Source organism: Podarcis muralis, chromosome 10, assembly GCF_964188315.1.
Source record: "Podarcis muralis chromosome 10, rPodMur119.hap1.1, whole genome shotgun sequence".
Lineage (NCBI taxonomy): Eukaryota > Metazoa > Chordata > Lepidosauria > Squamata > Lacertidae > Podarcis > Podarcis muralis.
The window spans coordinates 31,653,724-31,676,757 of NC_135664.1; the positions used below are offsets into that span (position 1 = coordinate 31,653,724).

At 44.2% G+C, this 23,034-nt stretch overlaps 1 protein-coding gene across 2 annotated transcripts; it reads left to right on the plus strand.

Moving 5' to 3' along the window:
• The first annotated feature begins 75 nt into the window (after nucleotides 1-75).
• HELB (DNA helicase B) lies at nucleotides 76-22,886 on the plus strand. 2 transcript variants are annotated; one of them, XM_028746417.2, is made up of 13 exons: nucleotides 76-413; nucleotides 3,596-3,985; nucleotides 6,122-6,312; nucleotides 9,264-10,148; nucleotides 10,482-10,650; nucleotides 11,275-11,416; nucleotides 13,022-13,152; nucleotides 14,629-14,713; nucleotides 16,639-16,698; nucleotides 17,730-17,994; nucleotides 19,065-19,199; nucleotides 19,841-20,263; nucleotides 21,206-22,886. In XM_028746417.2, the coding sequence occupies exons 1-13, from the start codon at nucleotides 203-205 to the stop codon at nucleotides 21,293-21,295; spliced, it is 3,177 nt and encodes a 1,058-aa protein (XP_028602250.2). In that variant the 5' UTR covers nucleotides 76-202; the 3' UTR covers nucleotides 21,296-22,886. The 2 variants fall into 2 exon arrangements, with proteins under 2 accessions (XP_028602250.2, XP_028602251.2); XM_028746418.2 differs by having other exon boundaries at nucleotides 19,841-20,254.
• Nucleotides 22,887-23,034: the final 148 nt, after the last annotated feature.

Consider the following 23,034-nt stretch of genomic DNA (forward strand, 5'->3'; position numbering starts at 1 on the left):
CGCAGGCACATCACGGGCAATCAGACGAGGCTAGCAGCAATCTCTTGCGCAAGCCGTGAAATCCCACACCCGGAAACAGGGCGCTGTTGTTGTTTCTGCCCGCTGTTTTTGGCCCCGCAGGCCGGAAGCGGCCGCACATCTTTACAGGCGGAGCAGCGGCTGCGCGCGGAGGAAGGCGCTGCCCAGGCGGGAACTCCGAAAAATGGCGCAGCGCCGCCGGTCGGGCCAGAGTCGTTCTTTCGAGCTCTGGGGGCTCTTGCGGCCGCTGAAAACGGAGGAAGGAAAGGCGGCTCCCGAGGACGAAGATGCAGAGAGCAACGACGACGAGGACGACGACCCGGACCCGGAGGGTTTCGAAGATGTTTTCGGTGGCGCGAACCAGCAGCCGCTTCACAGACCGGCGCGCAAGACCCGTAAGGAGCAGGAGGAGGCGCGCGCCTTCGCTGCCTTGCGCACCTGCCTGCGTGGCGCAAGTCCCCGCGGACCCGCTGGGCGGGCCTCGCCCTCCTCTTTGCATTTGAAGAGGCGCTTGGCCAGGCTGGGACTAGCAGTCCGAGGGGCAAGGCTCTGGGACCCGAAACTTGTGTTCAACTAGTGTAGCTGGAAGAAACAGGGAAGCGCCTCTGCATTAACAGGAAACAAACCCCACGCCTTTTAGGAATAGAAATGCTTGGCGTTTGTGTGTCTTTCACTTTTTAATCCACTTTAGGTGCTAACACAAGCAGCAGCAGCAGCTCAGACTTGCATGGGCGTCCGAGGAAACGTTTCCTGGTGGTGGGGAGACAAGTAAAAGGCTGAAAAGGGAGTACTGTAGTTGGAATAGTGCCTGTACATTTGCCTCATATTTCAGGTTCTACAAATGGTAGAAACTTTTGGGTTTTTTTTAATGAAAGCTGTGAATCGAGGGGTAAGGGTGGAATTAAAAAAAGGTAAAGGTACCCCTGCCCGTACGGGCCAGTCTTGACAGACTCTAGGGTTGTGCGCTCATCTCACTCTAGAGGCCGGGAGCCAGCGCTGTCCGCAGACACTTCTGGGTCACGTGGCCAGCGTGACAAGCTGCATCGCACACGGAACGCCGTTTACCTTCCCGCTAGTAAGCGGTCCCTATTTATCTACTTGCACCCAAGGGTGCTTTCGAACTGCTAGGTTGGCAGGCGCTGGGACCGAGGAGCGGGAGCGCACGCCGCCGCGGGGATTCGAACCGCCGACCATGTGATCGGCAAGTTCTAGGCGCTGAGGTTTTACCCACAGTGCCACCCGCGTCCCCTGGAATTGGGTGGAATTGGAGGGGGGCAATTGCCCACCCATACTGCTGTGTGAATGAATAGCCAGTTAGTTTCACATTTAACGTTATTATGAGAGTGTGGTATTTCCTGCATTTCAGTTGCCTCAGACCTTTCTCCACGCCCGTTCTTGCCAACTCATTGTTGCACCCAGTGCTATTTTTCTAGAGAAATAGGTGCTGGAATTTCGTTCTCTTAGAATGGCAACGGTGCCCACTTGAGAGGTGCTGCCAGAACAGAGTTCTGGAGAGCTGGAAGGGGGGGGGGGGGAGCCCTATGGGCATCTGCTGAAGTGAATCCTAGCCCACAAAAGCTGCTTCTGTAATAAAACTAGTAGCCTTTCAGGTGCCACGGGACTGTTTGTTTACGTTGCAAAAGACTTAATTGCTGATTTGTTATTTTCCCCCCTGCAGTTCAAGACTGTAATACTATATACACTTAAAAGAGAGCAAGTCCTATTCAACTGCATGGGACTCCCTTTTGCATAGTCATGTATAGCAGTTGCTCTTCTTCCTGATTTTGCAAAGTGTTTGCCAGCAAATGCAGAACTGATTCCTTGGCCTGTCTTCATTTCGTAATTCCATTATTTCTAGTGGGCACTTTGCTTTTGAAAGTGTTTATTGCAGTTATCTCCCACTCCTTTTTCAAAGGAGCTCAAAGTGGCATACTTGGTTCTCCCCATGTGAAGTAGGTTAGGCCAAGAGGTATCAGTTGGCCCAAGGCACTCAGTGAGTTAGATGTCTTACGTTCAGCTTGCACTACTGCTGCCTTGGAAGGAGCAGTTGGGGACTCTGTAAGAGCTGGGTTCAAATTTCTTGCTGTTAAGGCTCTACATAAGCAGTGAGAGTAATGTTTAATGGTTCTCTCTGTACTCATTTCATCCATGCAACAACCCTGTGAGGTAAATAAGGCTGAGAGGTAGTGACTAGCCCAAGGTCATGTTGTGAGCTTCATGGCTGAGTGTGGATTTAAACCCTGGTCTCCAAGGTCCTAGTCCAGGCATGTCCAAAGTCTGTTTCAGGGGCCTAATTCGGCCCACCGTTCAGTTTAATCCGGCACCTGTGGCAGTTTATTTCCTGAGGTAAAATACTAAAAAAACCTTAACAGCTTCAATCCTAAAAGAAGCTTAGCAACTCCAACCCTAAAAAAAACCTCAACAACCTGAATCCTAAAAAAAGGTCAACATTGGTTGGCCCTTTGGTCAGCCCCCACAGCCCTTCACTTCATCAAACCTGGCCCTCTTTGAAAAAAGTTTGGACACCAGTGTGATAAATCCAACACTAACCACTACACCATACTGTAGTTCAAGTGTACCTTTCACTCAAGTGTGGTACATACATACATACATACATTCCCTTTCATGAAGAAAGCACAATCCATACAACATTAAATAATTGTTTGGGATGTGCATGGAAGTAGCCTTGCACTTTCATATGTTTCTAGTTACTCAGGGCTCTACACAGCTGGCCTTTGCAGTAAACACATACTGTAGAACTGTTTTTTGGTGAGCACAATCTAGGGGAGATTGTTTATGAAAACAGACTATTGCACATCTTTTACAAGCAAGCCAAGATCTGAATCTGTAGTTCGACCCTGGCTTCTTCTAACAAGCCTCAATTCCTAGAGTTCTGATGTAACCAGGAGCATGGTTTGCTTAAAGATGAATGTTTTTGCATTTCCATGTGAGGAGAGGAGAGGAAGCCTGAGACCCATCTAGGCTTGTTCGTATACAGTCGTACCTTGGTTTTCAACCAGCTTAGTTCTCAAACGTTTTGGCTCCCGAACACCACAAACCCGGAAGTGAGTGTTCCGGTTTGTGAACTATTTTTGGAAGCCAAATGTCTAACGGGGCTTCTGTGGCTTCCGATTGGCTGCAGGAGCTTCCTGCAGCCGATCAGAAGCCGCGCTTTGGTTTTTGAACATTTTGGAAGTCAAACGGACTTCCGGAACGGGTTCTGTTTGACTTCCAAGGTACAACTGTAATGGGAAACCATGATTTCAGGTTTTTCTGAGTTGGTCCTATATGTGAGAAAAGTGGAATTTGGATATTAAGAGAAGAATTGTGTTAACCCTGTAATTTTGCCTCATGTATTTGATAGGTTACTTCTTGCAAAACTGATTGCCCTTTTATGCACAAATCTTTTCTGCATTCCAACAATTATTGGTGGGACCTGTGTATTCTAGGAAAGCCTATATCTGAGCAGATCACCCCCATGCCATATCATTGACTGTTTTTTAAAAACCCGCTAGAAATAATATTGTACCAGCGCATTTGACTATTGTACTGACAATCCTTTTCTAAACCATTTCAGTTATAATTCAGGAGGAAGCATCCCAAAATATATACGAAGTGACTGGACGGTTTCCATTGGTTGATCCCTGGTGGAAAGTGAATGCCAAACTTACGCGGTCTCATTCAAAGTACTATATGAAGAGCTACCCATCTTATTTTCTGCAGCCTGAAGCAGGGAAAGATATTATTTCACTGTTCTTTGGAGCATGTGGTGTCCCATCATCATTTCAAAAAGCATTCTTTGAATGGTTTCCTGAAGAGTCTTCTCTAAACTTTGCACATCTTGAACAAACACTGAAACAGTTTCAGGAGTCAAAACTTCAGGAAGGAGCGATGTCTACAAATACCCAAAGTCAACCTTGTACAGATACCAAAAACTTTAACATTTTTCATTATGTTAAGGAGTCATGTAAGTATAACTATGTAATACTCAATTGTTTCTTATTATAGTGGCTACTTCACTGTTCTTAACTTTATATGGAGATCAGATAGGAATTCAGGTTTTTTAATATGTTTATAAAGTGGTAGTGATAGACTTCAGTATCATTCTTCAAACTTTTCTTTTTTTAACCGAAGTATTTTTATGTTAAGATCTAAGTGTAGGCCTAAGAAGCAATAGCTACAAACTGGCCGTTACCACATTTAGGTTAGCTATAAGGAAAACAATGTTTTGTAACAATTTCAAACATTATATCAAGGGCTAAGGAAGCTGTGCTTGTCGATAAGGAAAAACAATCCAGAATCTATGATTTTTCTATCAGCTGGGGGGTGGGGCCAATACTTTTTAAGGGTTGCATTCCTTTCCATCATTTGCTCAGAGGCAGTGTTAGAAACTCAGATATATAAACTAGGTTCCAAATGGCCCCTTAAACCAAGGTTTCAGTCACCAAAGCAGAATGTCTAGTTGCCATTTTTGGGACAAGACAGCTCTAAAGTCTTTATTTTCCAAATGATGGACTGACTGTGATTGATTGTCAGTTAAACACCTGGCTAGTTCAGATGACAGGGACGCGGGTGGCGCTGTGGGTAAAAGCCTCAGTGCCTAGGGCTTGCCGATCGAAAGGTCGGCGGTTCAAATCCCCGCGGCGGGGTGCGCTCCTGTTGTTTGGTCCCAGCGCCTGCCAACCTAGCAGTTCGAAAGCACCCCCGGGTGCAAGTAGATGAATAGGGACCGCTTACTAGCGGGAAGGTAAACGGCGTTTCCGTGTGCGGCTCTGGCTCGCCAGAGCAGCGATGTCACGCTGGCCACGTGACCCAGAAGTGTCTCCGGACAGCGCTGGCCCCCGGCCTCTTGAGTGAGATGGGCGCACAACCCTAGAGTCTGTCAAGACTGGCCCGTATGGGCAGGGGTACCTTTACCTTTTTAGTTCAGATGACAACCTTGAGCCTAGCCATTTAGGGCTTTAAAAGGTCAGCACCAAGACTGCTCTGTGCGCTGAAACATACTGGGCTGCCAATGTAGATCTTTTAGGATAGGTATTATATGGTCCCAGTGGCCGCTCCCAGTCACCAGTTGTAGTTGTAGTGTTATTACTTTAAAGGAATTTTAAAATAATATTATTTTAGAAAATTAATATTTTTAAAGGCAGTGTAAGTACATGCCTTTGGATACACTTCAGTAGCAGGGTCACACTATGCTGGCTATTCCTGTATTTACATTCAGAACATACCAGGCACACACAAAGAATGAGTGAATCTCTGCTTGTAGCTGCTCTTGAGTTTCCAGGAGCTGCAACTCTGTAATACTGGCTTGTTGAGTGACTGCATTCAGATTCCCTGTGCTAAAATTGGCTTGGTTCAGATATAAACTGCCTTGGCTTATTAAATTGAGAAACGCATGCACCTGTGCCTTCTGTCATTTTGTTGGCCTTCCCTCTTCCTTTCTCGGCACACAGCAGTTAAGGACTCCCTGGATTAATTAAACCAAAGTTTCCCGTTGCGTCTTGAACCAAGAAACGGTAGTTCCCAGGTTTAGAACAAACTTGGATCTGAAACAATGTTAAAGGGCTGTTTCAGATCCTGTTTTGTTCCAAGCCTAATCACTACAATTTCACAATTTTGGCTATTTTTAGTTAACCCTGGAAGTTTTGAATTGCATCATGCTAAAGTGGAAGGAGGCAATGCAAGAACTCAGTGTGAGGGCACACAGGACTTATGCATAACTTGACTTAACAAGCCAAGATACTTTATATTTGAACCAGGAGTTTGCTAATATTTTCAAACAGTGTCCCAACTCACTCATAAATAGCAGCAGTTTGTTCTCTCTCTTTCAAAGCAGATGCTGCTTTCTCGGCTTCAGAAATATACGTAAGCTACCACAAAGTAAGAAATGGATGACAAATGTCCACAGAATGGATTCAAACGTGCCTCTAATGGAGGAAGGGTACCTTTGATTCCAACCCAATGTAGATGAGATTGCAGTGTTTGGAACTACTTTCAGTAACTGTACATGAGGAATCTTTAGCCATGCTAAATTGAACTTGCAATAAAACATACTGACTTCGATTTTTATAAATAGCGTTTTTTTTGTATCTTGGTTCCGCAGTTGCAGGGAAAGCTGTACTAGTAGCCTTGTCCTTTCCGATTATATTGGAATTAATGCCGCTGCTTCTGCCACGAGCCGTTTCTTGTTGCATTGAAAAGTTGGACTGGAGCAAAATACACGATGAAGATTATACATTGACAGTATTGGATAAGATCTTGAGGGAAGAGCCATGGAAACTTGGATTCGGAGAAGTAAGAAACTAATATTGTTGCTTGGGCAGCCCAGGACCTCCAAACACACGGCTCACCTCGGCGCTGCTAACACAGACGTTTGACTTGGACTCCGTTGTCTCTCGAGACAGACGGATGCCAACAAAAAAGCATAATAGGATGGTAGTTCATTTGATAATAGGACTCAGTTTCCCCCCTCAACAACTTATAACTCAAGTCAGCTGAATTGTAGTCATACTGTACTACAATAGATTTTAAAATGGCTTCAACAAGATTAGATGTAATGGTTTCATAAGCGTTCTAGAAGAACCCCATGTACAAAAGCTAGCTTTGGGATTTTTCCATGCTTCTTCTGGAATTTTGGGGCAAGGATGTACACTTGGTGCTCTCACCAGATGTTCTCAAGAGACTGCGGATCTGTGCATGAACAAAACTGGCATAAGGCAGGTCTCCTCTGTCTCCCTTAGTGGCTGACTTTCCTCCGTTGAAGCAAGCAGCTACAAAGGGTGTTTTCTTCTTTCTGTTGCATGAGCCAAATACCGAAGCTGTTGGAAGAGCAAAGTTGCCTTCTTCCATGAATACAGCTTGGCCTCTCTAAGCAAAGACCTAGTGAACAGGAAAGAGGAAACGAGGTCCTCACTTCATCTCCCCATTATCCTTATGGCAGATACCTCAGTTTCTTTTAGTACAGCTGGGTTGCATTCTAATCCAAAGAGAGAGAAGAGGCTTGATTTGCACCAACTATAAAGTTGATTTATTTATTTATTTATTTAAAAGTTTCATTAACGGCTTAATATTTTCAAAATCCCTAATCAGTCTGCAGTGCACTCACACAGACACCAATATCACTAAAACCCAAACTGCAGCCTAGAACCAAATAAAACAGCAATAATAAAAAGCTATAGAAGCCAATAAAACAGGAATTGGGGGATTCAGACACATAAAACAGGGCCCAGCTTTATGAGTCAGGGAAGAAGGGCCTAGAAAAACGATGCGTTTACAAGCTATATGAAGCAACTGATGGTTGCTGCTTCACTTATGGCAGAGGGCAGGGCATCCCATAATATAGGGGCAATAGCAGAAAATGGCCACCCTATGATGATCTGTAGGATGCAGGGCTACGAGTAGAATTTACCCAGGTGATCTAAGTGATCTTACAGATCTATACATGGACATTACAGTCTTTCAGGTAACCTGGTGCCAGGATGTGCAGGGTTTTATGTATTTAACAATACCTTGAAGGTGGCCCAGTAGCTGATCGGCAGCCAGTGCAGGTCCCTCAGCACAGGTGCAATATGTACACATCAAGGTGCTTCACTCAGCAACTTGGCTGCAGCATTCTGTTCCAGCTGCGGCTTCCAGGGAAGCTCCACACATAGCAGAGCACATTATGCTGAGGTTAGTGGTGCATCAATCCCTATGGCCAGGGAAAAGCCAAGTTTGGTATGCCAGCATAAGGTGATGATGTCACAGGGGTCACCTGAGCCTCCAGTGACAAAGATGGATCTTGGAGCACCCCCAGAACTATGCACCTGTTCCTTCGGAGGGAGTGCAACCCTGTCCAAAACAGGGGAACTCCTAGATTTGGGCACTGCTCATCCGCAGAGTCTCTATCTCAGGCATAGGCAAACTGGGCCCTCCAGATGTTTGGGTACTGCAATTCCCATCATCCCTAGCTAACAGGACCAGTGGTCAGGGATGATGGGAATTGTAGTCCCCAAACATTGGAGGGCCGGGTTTGCCTGTGCCTGCTCTAAACAGGATTCATTCTTGCTTTGTAGGCCTTTCAGCTCACTACTATATCCCACTAGTTTAGAACAGTCACAACTTCTCCTGATCCAGGTGTAGCAGCGAAATACAGATGGGTATCATCATACCGTATACTTGCTAATGGTAGAATTGATGTGGCAAGTCCTGCAGCCTATTTTGGGCTTCCCTGACCATCTGTGCATGCAGCTTGTTGTCTGCCACCCTAATCCCAGCGTTCTTAGCGAGCTTAACAAAGTCCTTAGAGCTGTTCCCAATCAGTCTTTCTCTTGTTCCTAAGCCTAGCAGCCCTCTGCTCATTAGAATCATAGAATAGAATCATAGAATCAGAGAGTTGGAATAGATCACAAGGGCCACCGAGTCCAACCCCCTGCCAAGCAGGAAACCCCATCAGAGCACTCCTGACCTATGGTTGTCAAGCCTCTGCTTAAAGACCTCCAAAGAAGGAGACTCCACCACACTCCTTGGCAGCAAATTCCACTGTCGAACAGCTCTTACTATCAGGAAGTTCTTCCTAATGTTTAGGTGGAATCTTCTTTCTTGTAGTTTGGATCCATTGCTCCGTGTCCGCTTCTCTGGAGCAGCAGAAAACAACCTTTCTCCCTCCTCTATATGACATCCTTTTATATATTTGAACATGGCTATCATATCACCCCTTAACCTCCTCTTCTCCAGGCTAAACATGCCCAGCTCCCTTAGCCGTTCCTCATAAGGCATCGTTTCCAGGTTTTTTAATTTCGGTGAATACTAGTTTTTAGCTGTTGTTGTTCTGTCCCCAGTTGGAAATTATAGGACTTGTGTAGCAGGGTATAGAATTGTAGTCTTAGGGCAGGATCCATTACAGTAGTTCTGTTAGTGCAAAGACTTCTGGCTGTGCAACAGAACTTCCCCCTCCCTCCTCTTTCTGTGCCTCCCCTAAATCTGTTCTGGGTTTTCCCCCCTTCTGCCAACCCTCTGAAGCAGATGGGTTGGCGTTGGGGAGGAGAGTGAGGGGAAGTCTTTGTACTAACAGACTACTTTGTTGCATGCCGCTCTTAATGTTTTGGCCAACATTGGAATTGGCTTTTGGAATTTCTGTTGAACTTGCTTGCTTTGGTTGAAAATAGTACACCAAAGCTGATGGAAGGTTGCCTGCCTTCTAACTTTATAGAGTACTGTTAAAAATGCCATGTGTCAAAATAACAGGTTTTTGCTTTCTCTGAAAGATTATGAAAAGAGAGCTGCATACTTACTTTGGTGAGGCATCTTGGAAGACCATACGCGAGTGCAGACATATTCTTGAGAAGATTCCCGATTTGCAGAAGAATGCACTAATGGTATATGAAAAGCTCAAACAGAGCTGTGCAGAAATGGGACATACATATGAAGAACAGCATGAACTGACACGTATGGTATCAGAGAATATGCCTGTGGAACATGCCTGGGAATCGATTAAATTTATGAAAGATGAAAAAATTGTGGTTACTGAGAAAGAGCTTGTTTTCCTTCCCCATTTGTTCCATTCTGAAAAGCAAATTGCAACTTCTGTACGCGAGCTCAGAAATAAAACCCCATGGCGGCTGCGTGCCGATCCGAAAAAGGTATTTAATAGAAGTGCACATGCAACTAACTTGAGAGACGTGTTTGCTAAGAGTGAAATAAACGATGAGGAACCTTGCGCAGTGGACCAGAAGGAGCCTGGCAATTCCTCAGGTGTGCAAGAAAACTCTAACCATGATTCCGACTTTGAAGAACCCGAGAAGGAATTGAAACGCAAAGTAGAAGTAGATCCAGATCAGGAACGTGCTATAGAACTGATCTGTTCCAATCCAGTGACAATCATAAGTGGGAAAGGTGGTTGCGGGAAAACAACAATAGTTACCCACCTTTTCTGCTATCTAAGTGAGGGAGAAAATACAGAAGTTATAAATGCCTGTAAAGATTTTGAAGCGGACCTCGATGCATCTGAAGAATGGAATACTTTCGGCCATGCTTCCAACATGATTCAATGCAGAAATGAATCTTTAAATGTTTTATATACAGCACCTACAGGGAGGGCAGCTTCTCTCTTGTCTGATAAAACAGGACGACCTGCTTATACTCTGCATCAGGTAGGAATGATTTTTAAAACCGTTCCAATATTCTGGTAGTATAATCATATGCATTTCAGTTTAATATTCTGAATATTATATTTGGCATTATTTGAGAGAACTGAAAACTATTGTGATTCTCTAAAAGCTGCTGTTCTTCACGTCATTTCCCAAAAAGGCCTTCCACCATGGTTTCCGATTGTAGTTTGAAGGGCCAAGTGCAAACCATACTTTGCTGCTTTAGACCTCATAGCAAACTATAGTCTGAGCAAACCCACGACTCTGATGCTCCAAACCATTCTTTGAAGGAATGCTAATTTTAAATTATGGGATTTTTTTGTTTTTGTCTTTTAGGTTACCTACAGTTTCTCTAAATGGAGTGAAAGTAAACTCAATCCATGGAAATTTTCTTCAGTAAATGTCTTGGTTGTAGACGAAGGAAGTATGGTGCCTGTGAGAATGCTTAGCAGGGTTTTACAACTCTTGTTGGACCATGCCCGGCTGGCGAAGATTATTATTCTTGGTAAGTGTAAAGCTTTGGTGAACAATGAAGACAAATTCGAAATGAGCTATATCCATGCAAAATAATAATAATAATAATAATAATTAATAATAATAATAAATTTATACATACAGTGAGGGGGGAAAGTATTTGATCCCCTGCTAAATTTGCCTGTTTGCCCTCTGACGAAGGAATGCCCAGTCCATAATTTTAATGATAGGTTTATTGTAGCTGTGAGAGACAGAATAACAACAGGCTTTATCCTGTAGAGCTCTTCTTAGGTCCTTACAGACTGCTCAGGATGAGCTATTGTGCCAACACACACACACAGACACACAGAGACACACGCAGACACACACAGACACAGAAAGTTCTTGCCATATTAATTTGGACTCCCAACTTGGGGAGAGCTATAAGAGATGGGGTGGGGGGATCCTTACTAAGAAAATCACACGATATTGCTTCTGAGCTGGTACTGCTTTTGCTGTACTTTAGACCGAAGCAGTTGGGTTGATGTGTTCTTCTATATCACGGTAAACAGATTTGGATGCTGGAGAGACTTAAGCGTGCGATAGAGATGCAATAAATAAAATAATGATGACAGTGCAGCTAATTTTGTTAAATATAACTTTGTACTTCGTTTAGGTGATGTTAGGCAGTTACCCAGCATTGAGCCTGGTAATATGCTGGCCGATATTTTTGAGAGCCTTCAGTCAAGGGGCTGGTCTATAGAACTGAAAACTAATCACAGGGCTGAGTCACAGTTAATTGTGGATAATGCAACAAGGTAGGGATTTATTTTTTTGGGAGGGGGGAAATGTGGGGCTGCTGCCCCTGCTTATGGCGCTTGCCAACCCCCCACCTTGCTGCCAACCCCCCACATTTCACCCAGAACTCTCTATCTCCTCACAACCTGCCCCAATCCTAAGATCCCTGCTGCCTCTGCCACTCACAGAATAGAGGTGAACGAGCCTCTCTCCTCTTTTTGCCACCATGCTGCCCGCTTCTTCCTGTTGGTGGCTGTGTGAAGGGGAGAAAGACCGCTGCCTCTTTGTCCTCCTCTTCTTTGTGAGCAGCAGTGGCAGCAGGATCGGGGCCATTGTGACGGGAGAGGGAAGTGCTTGAAGGCCTGCAGACCTGTCTGGGCTGCCTGCCTGCTTGCTCCTTGCACCCGCTGGCTCACCGCAAACTTCCCTCTCTGTATTATGTGGACATGCAAGTGCACTGTCAGGTGGTGGTGACTCAAGGGACATGGGAAGGCTTGCTTGTACCACACGCCAGTGTGGTGTAGTGGTTAACAGCGGTGGACTCGTAATCTGGTGAACTGGGTTCGCTTCCCCGCTCCTCCACATGCAACTGCTGGGTGACCTTGGGCCAGTCACACTTCTCTGAAGTCTCTCAGCCTCACTCACCTCACAGAGTGTTTGTTGTAGGGGAGGAAGGGAAAGGAGAATGTTAGCCGCTTTGAGACTCCTTAGGGTAGTGATAAAGCGGGATATCAAATCCAAACTCTTCTTCTCTTTGCTTGCTTGCTGTGCCATCATGCTCACATGTGCAGCTTCACTTGTCCTCCTTGCTGTTGTCATGTGGTGGCCATGCAGACTGCGCCATGACAACTTTCTCCTCTTATACAGGAAGATGTCCGATTGCCACAACCTGCTCTATTCTTCACAGCGATATTTGAGTTGTGTGTGTAGCACTGGAGTTTCTGTTGACCTTCTACCTGGAGATGTGTAACATGCTTAGAAAGCTTAGCCTATCACTGTCACATTTCTGTCTAGGAACAACGGGGGTGGGGGGTGGGGAAACCCAAACCTTTTGAATATTGTTGGTGTGTGTGTGTTCATGCATGTGTGGACACTTGTACAGTGGTAACTCGGGTTACATACGCTTCAGGTTACATACGCTTCAGGTTACAGACTCCTCTAACCCAGAAATATTGCTTCAGGTATAAGAAATATTTGCTCCAGGATGAGAACAGAAATCGGGCTCCGGCAGCGCGGCAGCAGCAGGAGGCTCCATTAGCTAAAGTGGTGCTTCAGGTTAAGAACAGTTTCAGGTTAAGTACGGACCTCTGGAATGAATTAAGTACTTAACCCAAGGTACCACTGTATTTAAAAACAGCCTCCTACTTGAAACACTTCCCATTGTTTGTTTGAAATTTAGTTCTGCATTTGGGACAAACCGAACCTAGTTCTTTTGGGAATGCATGGTGTGATAACTATACATAAACATATTGTGTAATGGGAGGGTGCAATCTGTATAAGTTATTGTGTATGAAATGAAATGAAACTATGGTTCTTCGCTTAAAAATTAAATGATGTTGCCCATAAGGAAAACAATCCTGTCGAGGGCAGTGTGAGACGCTTTCGTTACTTTGTTTTGGATGCAGAATCTCTAAGCGGATATACCCAGAGTTTGATGAAGTGCTCAGAATGTCGGAAGAGACCAAAACGTGGGCAGTGCCAAGTGCTGAGAAGAAATTTATTTTTGTTGTTTTACCTCCTGGAGATGCCGGTCACTGTGAGTTTCAAACTTTCGTAATAAAATTTCTTAAATGCTGCACAATATCCAATGCATGCTTTATTGCTGCAGATTTAGATTTAGCTACTGGGTAGCATAGGTATAGGATGCCTTCTGCCTTGCACGGTCTAATTAAAAATTTTTTTTTGTCATGGTTTACTGACACACATTAAATTCCCGAAGCAAGGCAGCATGCGCTAAAACAGCTGAGGCACAGCAAATTTACCTTCTTGCATAAGAAATGCCACCTACTCCAGCAGTTTTGCATGCTATCAGCCACCAGGTGGCTTTGTAGACCTCACTTTAGTACCCAGCCACCTCGGGCACAAGATCCATGATGTACTTAACTGGGATGGCTTATCTCCCTTCCTTGACCAAGCACAGAGCAACTTCAACATTGCACCAAATGCAATTAGATTTGTTGCAAAAGTTTTTGGCCTAGCAGGCCGAATCATTAGCTAGCCCCAGGGCAGGTGGGTCTGACAATCTGCCTCTTGGTCACCTGACATCATTATGACATCAGGCAATTGGCAGATGGTTTGTTCCGCCCACTTAACAGTATCCCCTCGCATAAGAGCTTTCCATGCACCACACAGCCAGCTGGGAATTGCAGCAAAAAGGACTTGGCCAGTCTGGCGCTTCTGAAAGCAGTGAGAATAGGACTGCATTCTGCAGGAATTGGCTGAGTGATTGACAACCCCATAGGGACTGGTGCTGCCAGTCCTGCTGCATCTCTTACCTGTCTTGCACCGGGCATTAGACGTGGGGCAGGTGGTCATGGTTTTGCGAAAACAGCCTCCTGAGCCAAATTGGGACTTGTTCTGGGCCCCATTGGGCCTGTGGGCTGGAGGTTCCCCACCCCTGCCCTAGAGCTTTGTGAAACTTGTCTAGCCTATCCTAAGTTGTTGATAGGCCAGGGGTGGTCTGCCTCTTGGCCCAAGTGCCGCACACGCACTGGGATGCCCACCCACTCTCGCTTACACACACATACACAGTGGGTGCAATGGGATAGAAATGATTTTCATTGTATTCCTTCCCTGTTGTTTGGTGCTGGCAATCACACTTTCCCCAGACAGCCAAAGCCTTGCAAGTGGAGATTTTTATCTGCATTGGATTAGAAATTGCGTGTGTGCTGTTTAAATTGCTTTGGGATGTTTCCTGGGAAATGATTCATAAGTGAAATAATAAATAGCCGTGTGGGCTGAGAGTAGCAGGGCTGTGATGGGGAGAGCCATTGCTGTGTACCTGCTTCCCTGACAGCTTTGCAAACACACTTGCCAGCTTGATGGGGGGGGGGGGGTGAGTGCTGAGCAATCTTCAGTGGCCACAGGGAAGGCATGTGCAGGCTATAGCGCAGCCCAGGGGCTGCAGTATTATGACTCCTAGCAGTCAGTAACCAGCAATTTCACAGTGGACTGTAGTGGTTTTGGTTTCAGTTGCTTGTTCTGTAACCAGTGTTTCTTGTGTTGTTATCAGATTTGCAGTATGCCATCGAAGCTTTGCTTAAAAACGGGCCGGGACTCCAAGATCCTGAGCAGTCACAGTTCATTGCTTTCAGAAGGTAATAGCCATGTAAAGTTTTTAAATGTTTGACATTTTTATATGTGTTGGAAGCCGCTCAGAGTGGCTGGGGCAATCCAGCCAGATGGGCGAGGTATAAATAATAAAAATATTGTTATGTGTGCAGATATGGGCTAACTTTGGCTGACCGTTGTAGAAAAGATACTGCCCGTCTGTCAAACATGGAGAAGCAATTGGGATTTGATTGCAGAATCACAGGCTTGCTTCCCCAGTTCCTTTGCATGTGGAGTCCCTGGGCTGACTGTTTTCAAAACCCCATTAGGAGTTAGCTCTGATTAGTGCTGAACAGACATAGTCACTAACAGCAACTGATGGCGGAGGTTGGAGGGGGTATTATTCTCACGAGAGGAGAAAATGTGTTGCCCTTGCATCCTGAACCATACGTCTTGTCTGCACTACCCAAATAGTTCACCAAGGTTTCAGACGGGGCATTCCCCTACTTTGAGACGCTGGGCATTGAACTTGGGACCTTTTGCGTGCAACGCAGATATTTACCACTGAGTTACAGCCCTTCCACTTTGCTGTCTTAACAATGGTTAAGGAAAGAACAGCTTTACATCTGTACCTTACTGTAGTGCCTTCAGCGAAACTAGAAGAGGGTAAATCAAATGCTTGCTTTCTCTTTATTTTCCAGTACTCTCTTGATTGGCACTATATATCATACTATCAAGATACACCATCACATCTCTCTTTCCATTATGGTATATTGCAAGGATTTTTGTGTGTATCTGTATAAAGCCAGTTTTTTAGAATATTTCCGTCATGTTCTAGAGTAACAAAGAGAGAGAGAGAGAGAGAGAGAGAGAGAGAGAGAGAGGACCTAGGCTTACCGTATTTTTCATTCCATAAGAAGCACCTAGTTTTTAGAGGAGGAAAACAAGAAAGCAATGCAAAGCCTCTTGAGCGAAGAGGCAGGAGTGCTCTGATCTCTCTTGCTCTCCTGGCTTCAGGGATAGCTGCGCAGCCTGCATTCGCTCCATAAGACGCATACACACTTCCCCTTCCTTTTTAGGAGGGGAAAAGTGTGTCTTATAGAGCGAAAAATACGGTAATTTCTGCGCAAGGACTGTTGAGTCTGCAGAGCTTGCAACTGGCTTTCTCCCACAGAGCATATGAAGTAAATTCTCTAGAGATGAGGCAAAACAGGAGTAGCGTTTACTTAAGCGATGCCCAAGTACACCCAATTATTCTTCCTAGGTCAATGAATGGTTGCCATTCACTTTGGTGGAGGAAAAACCCAAGGTGTTTGCATTTGAGGACAATGTTGCATAAATGGGGCAAAAGTTGTGTATCGCCTGATATCGGCAGTATGCACAGAGGAGGGAGAGGTATAGTGTATTGTATACAATTCCTACAGTTAATGGATCTTCATGTGTGCATTGTAAACCTATCATTTTCATAGGTGTAAGGTGTGGATCACTGGTATTTTCCATTGGGCAGTGGTCTATTCTTAGACCATAATAGCTTAAGTCATAAACCATTCTCACTCCTAGAGCATATATGTATTTCTGTCATTTATTGTGAACAGAGATAGCTACCCTTTCCTGTGACCAATCTGCAGTTCTTCTGCTTCACTTACTGCCCTCTGAGCTTTTGAGACTCCTAAGACTGACTGTAGCAGCTCTTGATATCTTCTCTTATTCTCACAGGACTCAAAGTACTCAAAGTAAGGATAAAAACCCTTACTTCAGCTGTTTCAGCCTTTTCTTTGTGCCAGTGTTAATTGTTTAAGTTCTTTTCTGTCTGAGCAAATAACTCTGGAAGTGATTTACTGGCAGGGAGCAAATGTTTGCAATTTCACTGGCTGGTTAAAGACAGGGATGGAAGATACTTGGCTTCTATTATTCTAAATCTATTGTATAAAATTCACAATTAAACTAATAAAGTTTTTTCTTCTTGTCTTAGGAAGGATTGTGACATCATAAATGAAATCTGCTGTAAGCACTACTCGGGGCACACAACGCGGTATGACATTTTTGAAGCGCTTTCACTGTATTATGTTCAAGGTTATCCCTAACCAGTGTTTGTGCTGTAAGGCGAGGTGAGGTAAGGTAAGGTAAAGTAAAGGAAGCCTGGACCATAGCTGTCAAGTGTCCCTTATTTGGCGGGACAGTCCCTTATCCCAGCGCCATGTCCCGCTGCTGTCCCTTATTGATGAGGCTTCATTTGGCTGCTGGCTGGGCTTTCTGCCTTTGACTCAGAGGGGCTCAGAAGTCGAACACACCTGTGCCCGGAAAACCCCTTATTTTGGCTGCTGGTCCCTTATTTTCGAGGCTGCTGGTCCCTTATTTTCAAATCTGTAAGTTGACAGCTTTGCCCTGGACAGTTAAGTCCAGCCAAAGGTGACATGGGGTTGTGGCGTTCATCTTGCTTTCAGTCCAAGGGAGCCAGCGTTTGTCCACAGACAGCTTTCCGGGTCATGTGGCCAGCATGACCAAACCACTTCTGGCGCAATGGGACACCATAACAAGTGCCGGAGCACTTACAATATGGCTGTGTTCACCCCTTGGACTTAGGACATCACTCCAATGCTGTACTGAGCATGTCATGGGAGTCCCACTCACAACTGCAGTGTTTCTCGCTGTGTGAAAAGGTCCTTATTTCTAGTGCTTTGTGTACTAGCAGACATTTGTAAAGTCCATAATCCATGAGTTTGCCAGCTTATTGACATGAGAACATTGTTTTTAAAATTGGGATGTGCTTGGATTTTTTATTGTTTTTAACTGCGTTCATAATAAACTGGAACGAAAACCTAAGAAATATGCTGTTTTATTGTTTTCCCAGGAGGTACACTTTTTTTTAAAGCTTAGCTTTAATTGATGCAGCAAAGCTGGCAAATCTATTAGCAAACCTCCCAACATCCTTTCTTGCGTGTTCTTTATCAAAGCCAGGAAAATTACTTTGGGGAGCTGTTGGGCAGTCATTAATGCCATTACCGAAAGAGCGACTTGTTGAAACTTTAATTTAATTTAGACCTTTGCTTCAATTTGATTCAGAAACCATAAAAATCGGCTGGAATTTAGGCTTGGTGACAAAATCTGTTCCACAAGGAATGCATATATGAAAGATCTTATCGCAATGGACTCCGTTACTTGCACAAAGAATGCTAACGGCGCTGGGAGTTCTGATCCTTGCACTTGCAAAGTCTGCTCAAGAAGGGAAGCTCGTCTCTCGGGTCGTGATGCTGATGCTGATGCTGACCGTAATAACAATTACGATGATAGGCGGTTGTGCAATGGAGAAATATTCTTCATTAAAGAGGCAAGTACTCTGTAGAATGATCAAAGGATTTCGGAACTCTTCCTAGAAGGAAGCGACATTTCCCCCCGCCTTTCAGGTCACACATGAAAAGGCAGCTGCCTCCTTTCTTAGTCTGCTCATATTTGGTCGCTCAAAAATCTCGGAGTCACAATAGCAGAAATTGTGGCATTACAGTGGCCTGGTTTGCACGTTGTGGGACTATGCAAATGTGTACATTCCCAGGAAGGAGTTTGCAACCTTTTGGCTCCTGTGTTCTCTTTTATTCCCATCATGTGCTGAATTCTTGTGTCATCCAAACCAGGACTTGTGGTTAAGCTATCTTTTCGCTAGCCACAAGCTGTAGCCAAGGTTTGTTGTCCGATAACATGCCTATGTAATTTTTGTCCGGGGAAGTTATTTGTTAGGGTTATTATTTTTTGCTTTAAAGAAACCAAGCAGTAAATTCAAGCTTAATCAAGATTAATTGCAGCCAAACTCTAGACCATGACAGAGACTCAATGTACTGTACCTCATTGTCATAGGTAGGTGTAAAAAGGGGCGATTGCTGATATTAAGTCGTGGGGTTTTCTTTATGGAAGATCCTCTGCTTCTGTGATAGTGGATCTGGTGGGCCGTTATAAGTGGTAATCGTTTCAAAAAGCCTTAATTATGACAAGCCTTGCTATCAAAATCTAATTGGCATTATGATGCTATATGAGTATCCACTGGCTCAAATCTTCAACTGATCCAATAGTTGTTTAGTGGCAGAAAAAAACTTGTCATCAGCCTGCTTTTAGAAACTTAAAAATAAATAAATCTCTGTGCCTGATTCTCAGGTAAGGAGGCAACACTTAAATGGAAGGAGGCAGGTGAACTGGAAAACTTAACACATCTAAGTAAAATGAGGTGTGTGGCTTCAAAGTACAGGAGATCAGGGAATTCTCAGATGGGGCTTAATCTCTGCATCTGTGTTGTAATCAGGAAAATGTCACGGCTGGGTTCCTAGTGGAAGGACTGCTTGAAGGTAAAGGACCCAGCTGGCAAATCAATGCTGTACTGAAAAGCAGTGAAATTGCATATTCTGTTTATAGGATAAGGAAGTCAATGGTCGCCGTTTCCTGACTATTGGCATAACTGATGGACCTGAGTATGTCATGCATTACAAAGCCCTCCAGAAACACTCTAAGATAAAGCATGCCTGGGCCAGAACTATTCACACGTTTCAGGTAAGCTGTGGGGTCATTGCTGAAATACCATAATTCAAAACAGCAGCATTTATTTCTCAAAACTATCACATCTGTGAGATGGAGTTTAACTCTTCAGCTTAGAGGATTGTGGTAGAAAGAAGCTTTGATGAGAGCCATCAAGTTGTTCTGGCCTTGCTGCAACATAAACTTGAGAAGTCAGCATCCATAGTAGAAAGTAACTTTTGAAATCTAGAAAGAGGTGTGTGTCTGCCAGTGTGGAAAAGTAAGAAGCCAAGGAAGAGGCAAGACCTGACCACATGATTCAGAAACTTAACTTGTTGCCTATATAGGAATTAGACAGAAATAATTTTACTTTAGTCCTGTCTATTTTTGTTTGTTGCTTCTGAGGTAGAAATTACAGGCGATGCCAATGGCTTTATTTAATTTTGTAAAGGAAAAAAATAAAAACTTGAAGCATTTAGACTCCTTAATTTATTGTAAAACTTTTAGAGCTGGATTTTGACTTAGCCATGTTAGAGTAACAAGTGAGATTTAAATTAGTCCTTATTAACTAAGACCTATTTCAGTGAACCTTCTCTATACATGGCTAAATCTGGACCCAACCGTAAGCATTTTTTAAATAGTTTAATTCAAGAGCTCTTTCTCAATATAATTTTCAGGGTTCTGAGGAAAATACTATTGTATATGTTGTTGGCGATACACCTCGCCAGAATTGGCAGCATGTATACACAGCTATCACTAGAGGACGTTGCCGAGTCTATATTATTGCTGAAGAAGCCAAACTCCAAGCGGTCATTAAGAAAAAGAGTTTCCACAGGAAAACACATTTAAAGGCGTTCATGAAAGATGCACATTCCGAGCAAACATCACCTCAGAAGATCTGGCAGAGTCAGCAAGAGAATGACACGTGTGACGTTGCTTCTCATTCTGGAAATAATCAAGGGGAACCTGCTGTTTCTCTTAAAATGGAAGTTGACGATGCAGTTGTCGAAGCTGCTGGTACTGCAGAGGAAACTTCGGGTGGACTCAAAAGGCAATCTACATTTCAAGATGTTTGCTCAAGTCCTTCAAAAGTATGTCTGGTAAGAAGCATTTATCAGTAGATAAGATACCATATATAATATTTTATGCAGTGCGTTTATTTTCACTTGTAAGAATGCGTACCAATTACGCAAATTATAGTGATGGCCTTAAAAAGGGGCTTTAAAAGGGGATTAGAGGAACTGATAGAAGGCTAAGGCTAGCAGTCGCTACTAGATGGCTGTGTACTGCTCTCGGAGGCAGTATGCCTCTGAATATGCATTTGCTGTGGAACTTTGAGAACTGGATGTTGGGCAAGCTAGGCCTTTGGTCTGCTACAACAGAGCTTTTAAACTGAATTTATCTGGCCTCCTGTCAAAGCACTGACTAGGATTACTGCTACCCATTGGTGGGTGGGGGATACGATAAAGCCCAGCGAGAAAATTGCACTTTTAAGGGACCACGTCTTTTTGTAAATGCCATGTGGAGCCATGTGGGGTATGGCTCTGGTCATGTGAGAAATAGAATTGAATACTTAGAGCTTGAGCAGCTCCCGGGTCCTTAGCAAGCAGTAGATGCTGTAAGGTTGACACCCGCAGTTCTGTGTAGGTGGCAGTATGGGAGAGCACATTCTACCTCATCCCTAAGGCATCCACTTAAGACCCTTAAGCAGGAACCTGCACAGACTTTACATAATCCCACCTTGGAATACCTTCCACACCAAACAGAGGCTGGGACATGGTTACCGCCCATAAAAGTTCCTTCTCATTTGGTGGCAGTGTGTAGCTGGAGACCACACCTTTGACAATAGTGCCTGCCATAGATTTTCACAGTCTACGAAGTATGCAGTGTAAATGCTCCTGTTATATAGTGTCCAAAGCCCAGGCTACTGCTCATGTTACCGTATTCTTTCTGTCCTTACTTAAAGCGATACTCCCCACCCTCCCGCTATAAGCTTGGCCAACAACCAATGTTGTTTCCCCCCTGTTTTTGCTGTTTTGCAGGTAAAAGAAAACACTTCCCCGCTTGCAACTACCAAACTTCAAAGCTTGACACTGAAGAGTCCACATGCCAAGCAGCTTTTCCCACCCTAGCAAGTATATTCTATAACTAGATGTTTCATGCTCTGCTATGTCTTTTCTTTTTTTAGAATATATTTAGATAGAACATATTTAGTGTTCGTGGAGGTTTTGCAGCTTCAAAGAGTATGACTTTTTACTCTGTTTTAACAAAAGTAATGCACTTATATTTAAATACTTTTTCTAGCTTTTTAAAATTAGAGGGCCTATTTTTAAATTGTATATCTATATATATATCAAGTAATTCTGGTTTGTACGCCTGTGTTTTAAGCGGCATTCGTTTCTAGTAAGTGCTGTTTGGCTTTTGTTAGAGCAGGGGTAGGCAACCTAAGGCCCATGGACCAGTTAACCGGCCCACGAGCAACCCCTGAACCGAGCTGCCTGCTCTGTGAGTCCCCGTGCACTGCACTAAAGTGGGACACTCTTCTGCGGCTTTGGAAATCGCTTCTGTGCATGCCCAGATGCCGGAAATTGTATCTGTCCATGTCCGTGGCGCCGGAAATGACTTCTGCGCAGGCATGATTTTCGGTGTCTGGGCATGCGCAGAAGCCATTTCCAGCGTTGCGCTGTGCCTTTCTGGCCCACAGAGGTAAGCCTTCCCAACCCCTGAGTTAGAGAATGAATGCCTATCATCTTAACCCTGTTTGCTGTTCTTAATCCATTTTGGAATTTGAGAGCCAGTGTGGTGTAGTGGTTAAGAGCGGTAGTCTTGTAATCTGGGGAACCGGGTTCGCGTCCCCGCTCCTCCACATGCAGCTGCTGGATGACCTTGGGCTAGTCACACTTCTGTGAAGTCTCTCAGCCCCATTCACCTCACAGAGTGTTTGTTGTGGGGGAGGAAGGGAAAGGAGAATGTTAGCCGCTTTGAGACTCCTTTGCGTAGTGAAAGCGGGATATCAAATCCAATCCAAACTCAGCACTGTACTAATGCACACCCAGCAGGCACTGTTTGTAACATTATGGGCTGCTTCTGCTCCACAATGCATTTCTGCATCTTGTAGCAGTGTTTTGAAGGTGTCTCCAGAGCAATTTCCTTCTGGTGAGGGTCGCTAACAGAATGCTCTGGCAGTGCTCTAATAACAGCAAAGCTAAATTCTCCTTGTTTACAGAAGTTAAAATGATAGCTAGCTGCTATTAACTTCCGGGTTGGCAAGAAAGGGGGAGCAGAGGGAACTGAATTCCGTTCCCATCCCAAATAATTGCTTGACCAGAACCTTTTGCTGCTTGAAAGGGTTCCACAGGTATGCAGCGCTTGTTTTATGTGGTGCTTCTTCATTCACTTGCTATTATGCCTACAAGCTTCTGCTTCTAGATGTTTTGGTTAGGCTCACCGACTTCATAGAATCATAGAGTTGGAATAGACCACAAGGGCCATCGAGTCCAACCCCAAATTAATCACTTCTCGCAATAAAAGAGTCTCTGAGCAATTTACAATACTAAAACATGGTATTAAAAACAAACACATATGCACGTTTGACCCAATAGGCTGGGTGTAAACATTATATAGTGTGTGTTGTATTTCTGATCAACGGAAAGCTAAATGTAAAATTGGTGTACTTCAAAAGTTGAATCATGTTAGTTGTATTAAAGAGTATGGTGCATCATATTTTTTGTTCTTTGAACATCTATTATTTCTTCTATAGAAGCTGTTCTGAGTCAAAGTATTTGCATATTCCGCACTTCTCAAAAGGTAAATGGTCATTCATGTTCACTGTTTTGCCAACATCTCCTGTTTTCCAGCAACTCTGTGGAGT

Bases quoted from the DNA above. Each gene is read 5' to 3' on its own strand.
- HELB (XM_028746417.2), top strand. From the start codon at position 203: ATGGCGCAGCGCCGCCGGTCGGGCCAGAGTCGTTCTTTCGAGCTCTGG. The intron at 19,200-19,840 runs GTAAGCTGTGGG...TATAATTTTCAG, and splicing joins GAACTATTCACACGTTTCAG to GGTTCTGAGGAAAATACTAT. The intron at 20,264-21,205 runs GTAAGAAGCATT...GCTGTTTTGCAG, and splicing joins GTCCTTCAAAAGTATGTCTG to GTAAAAGAAAACACTTCCCC.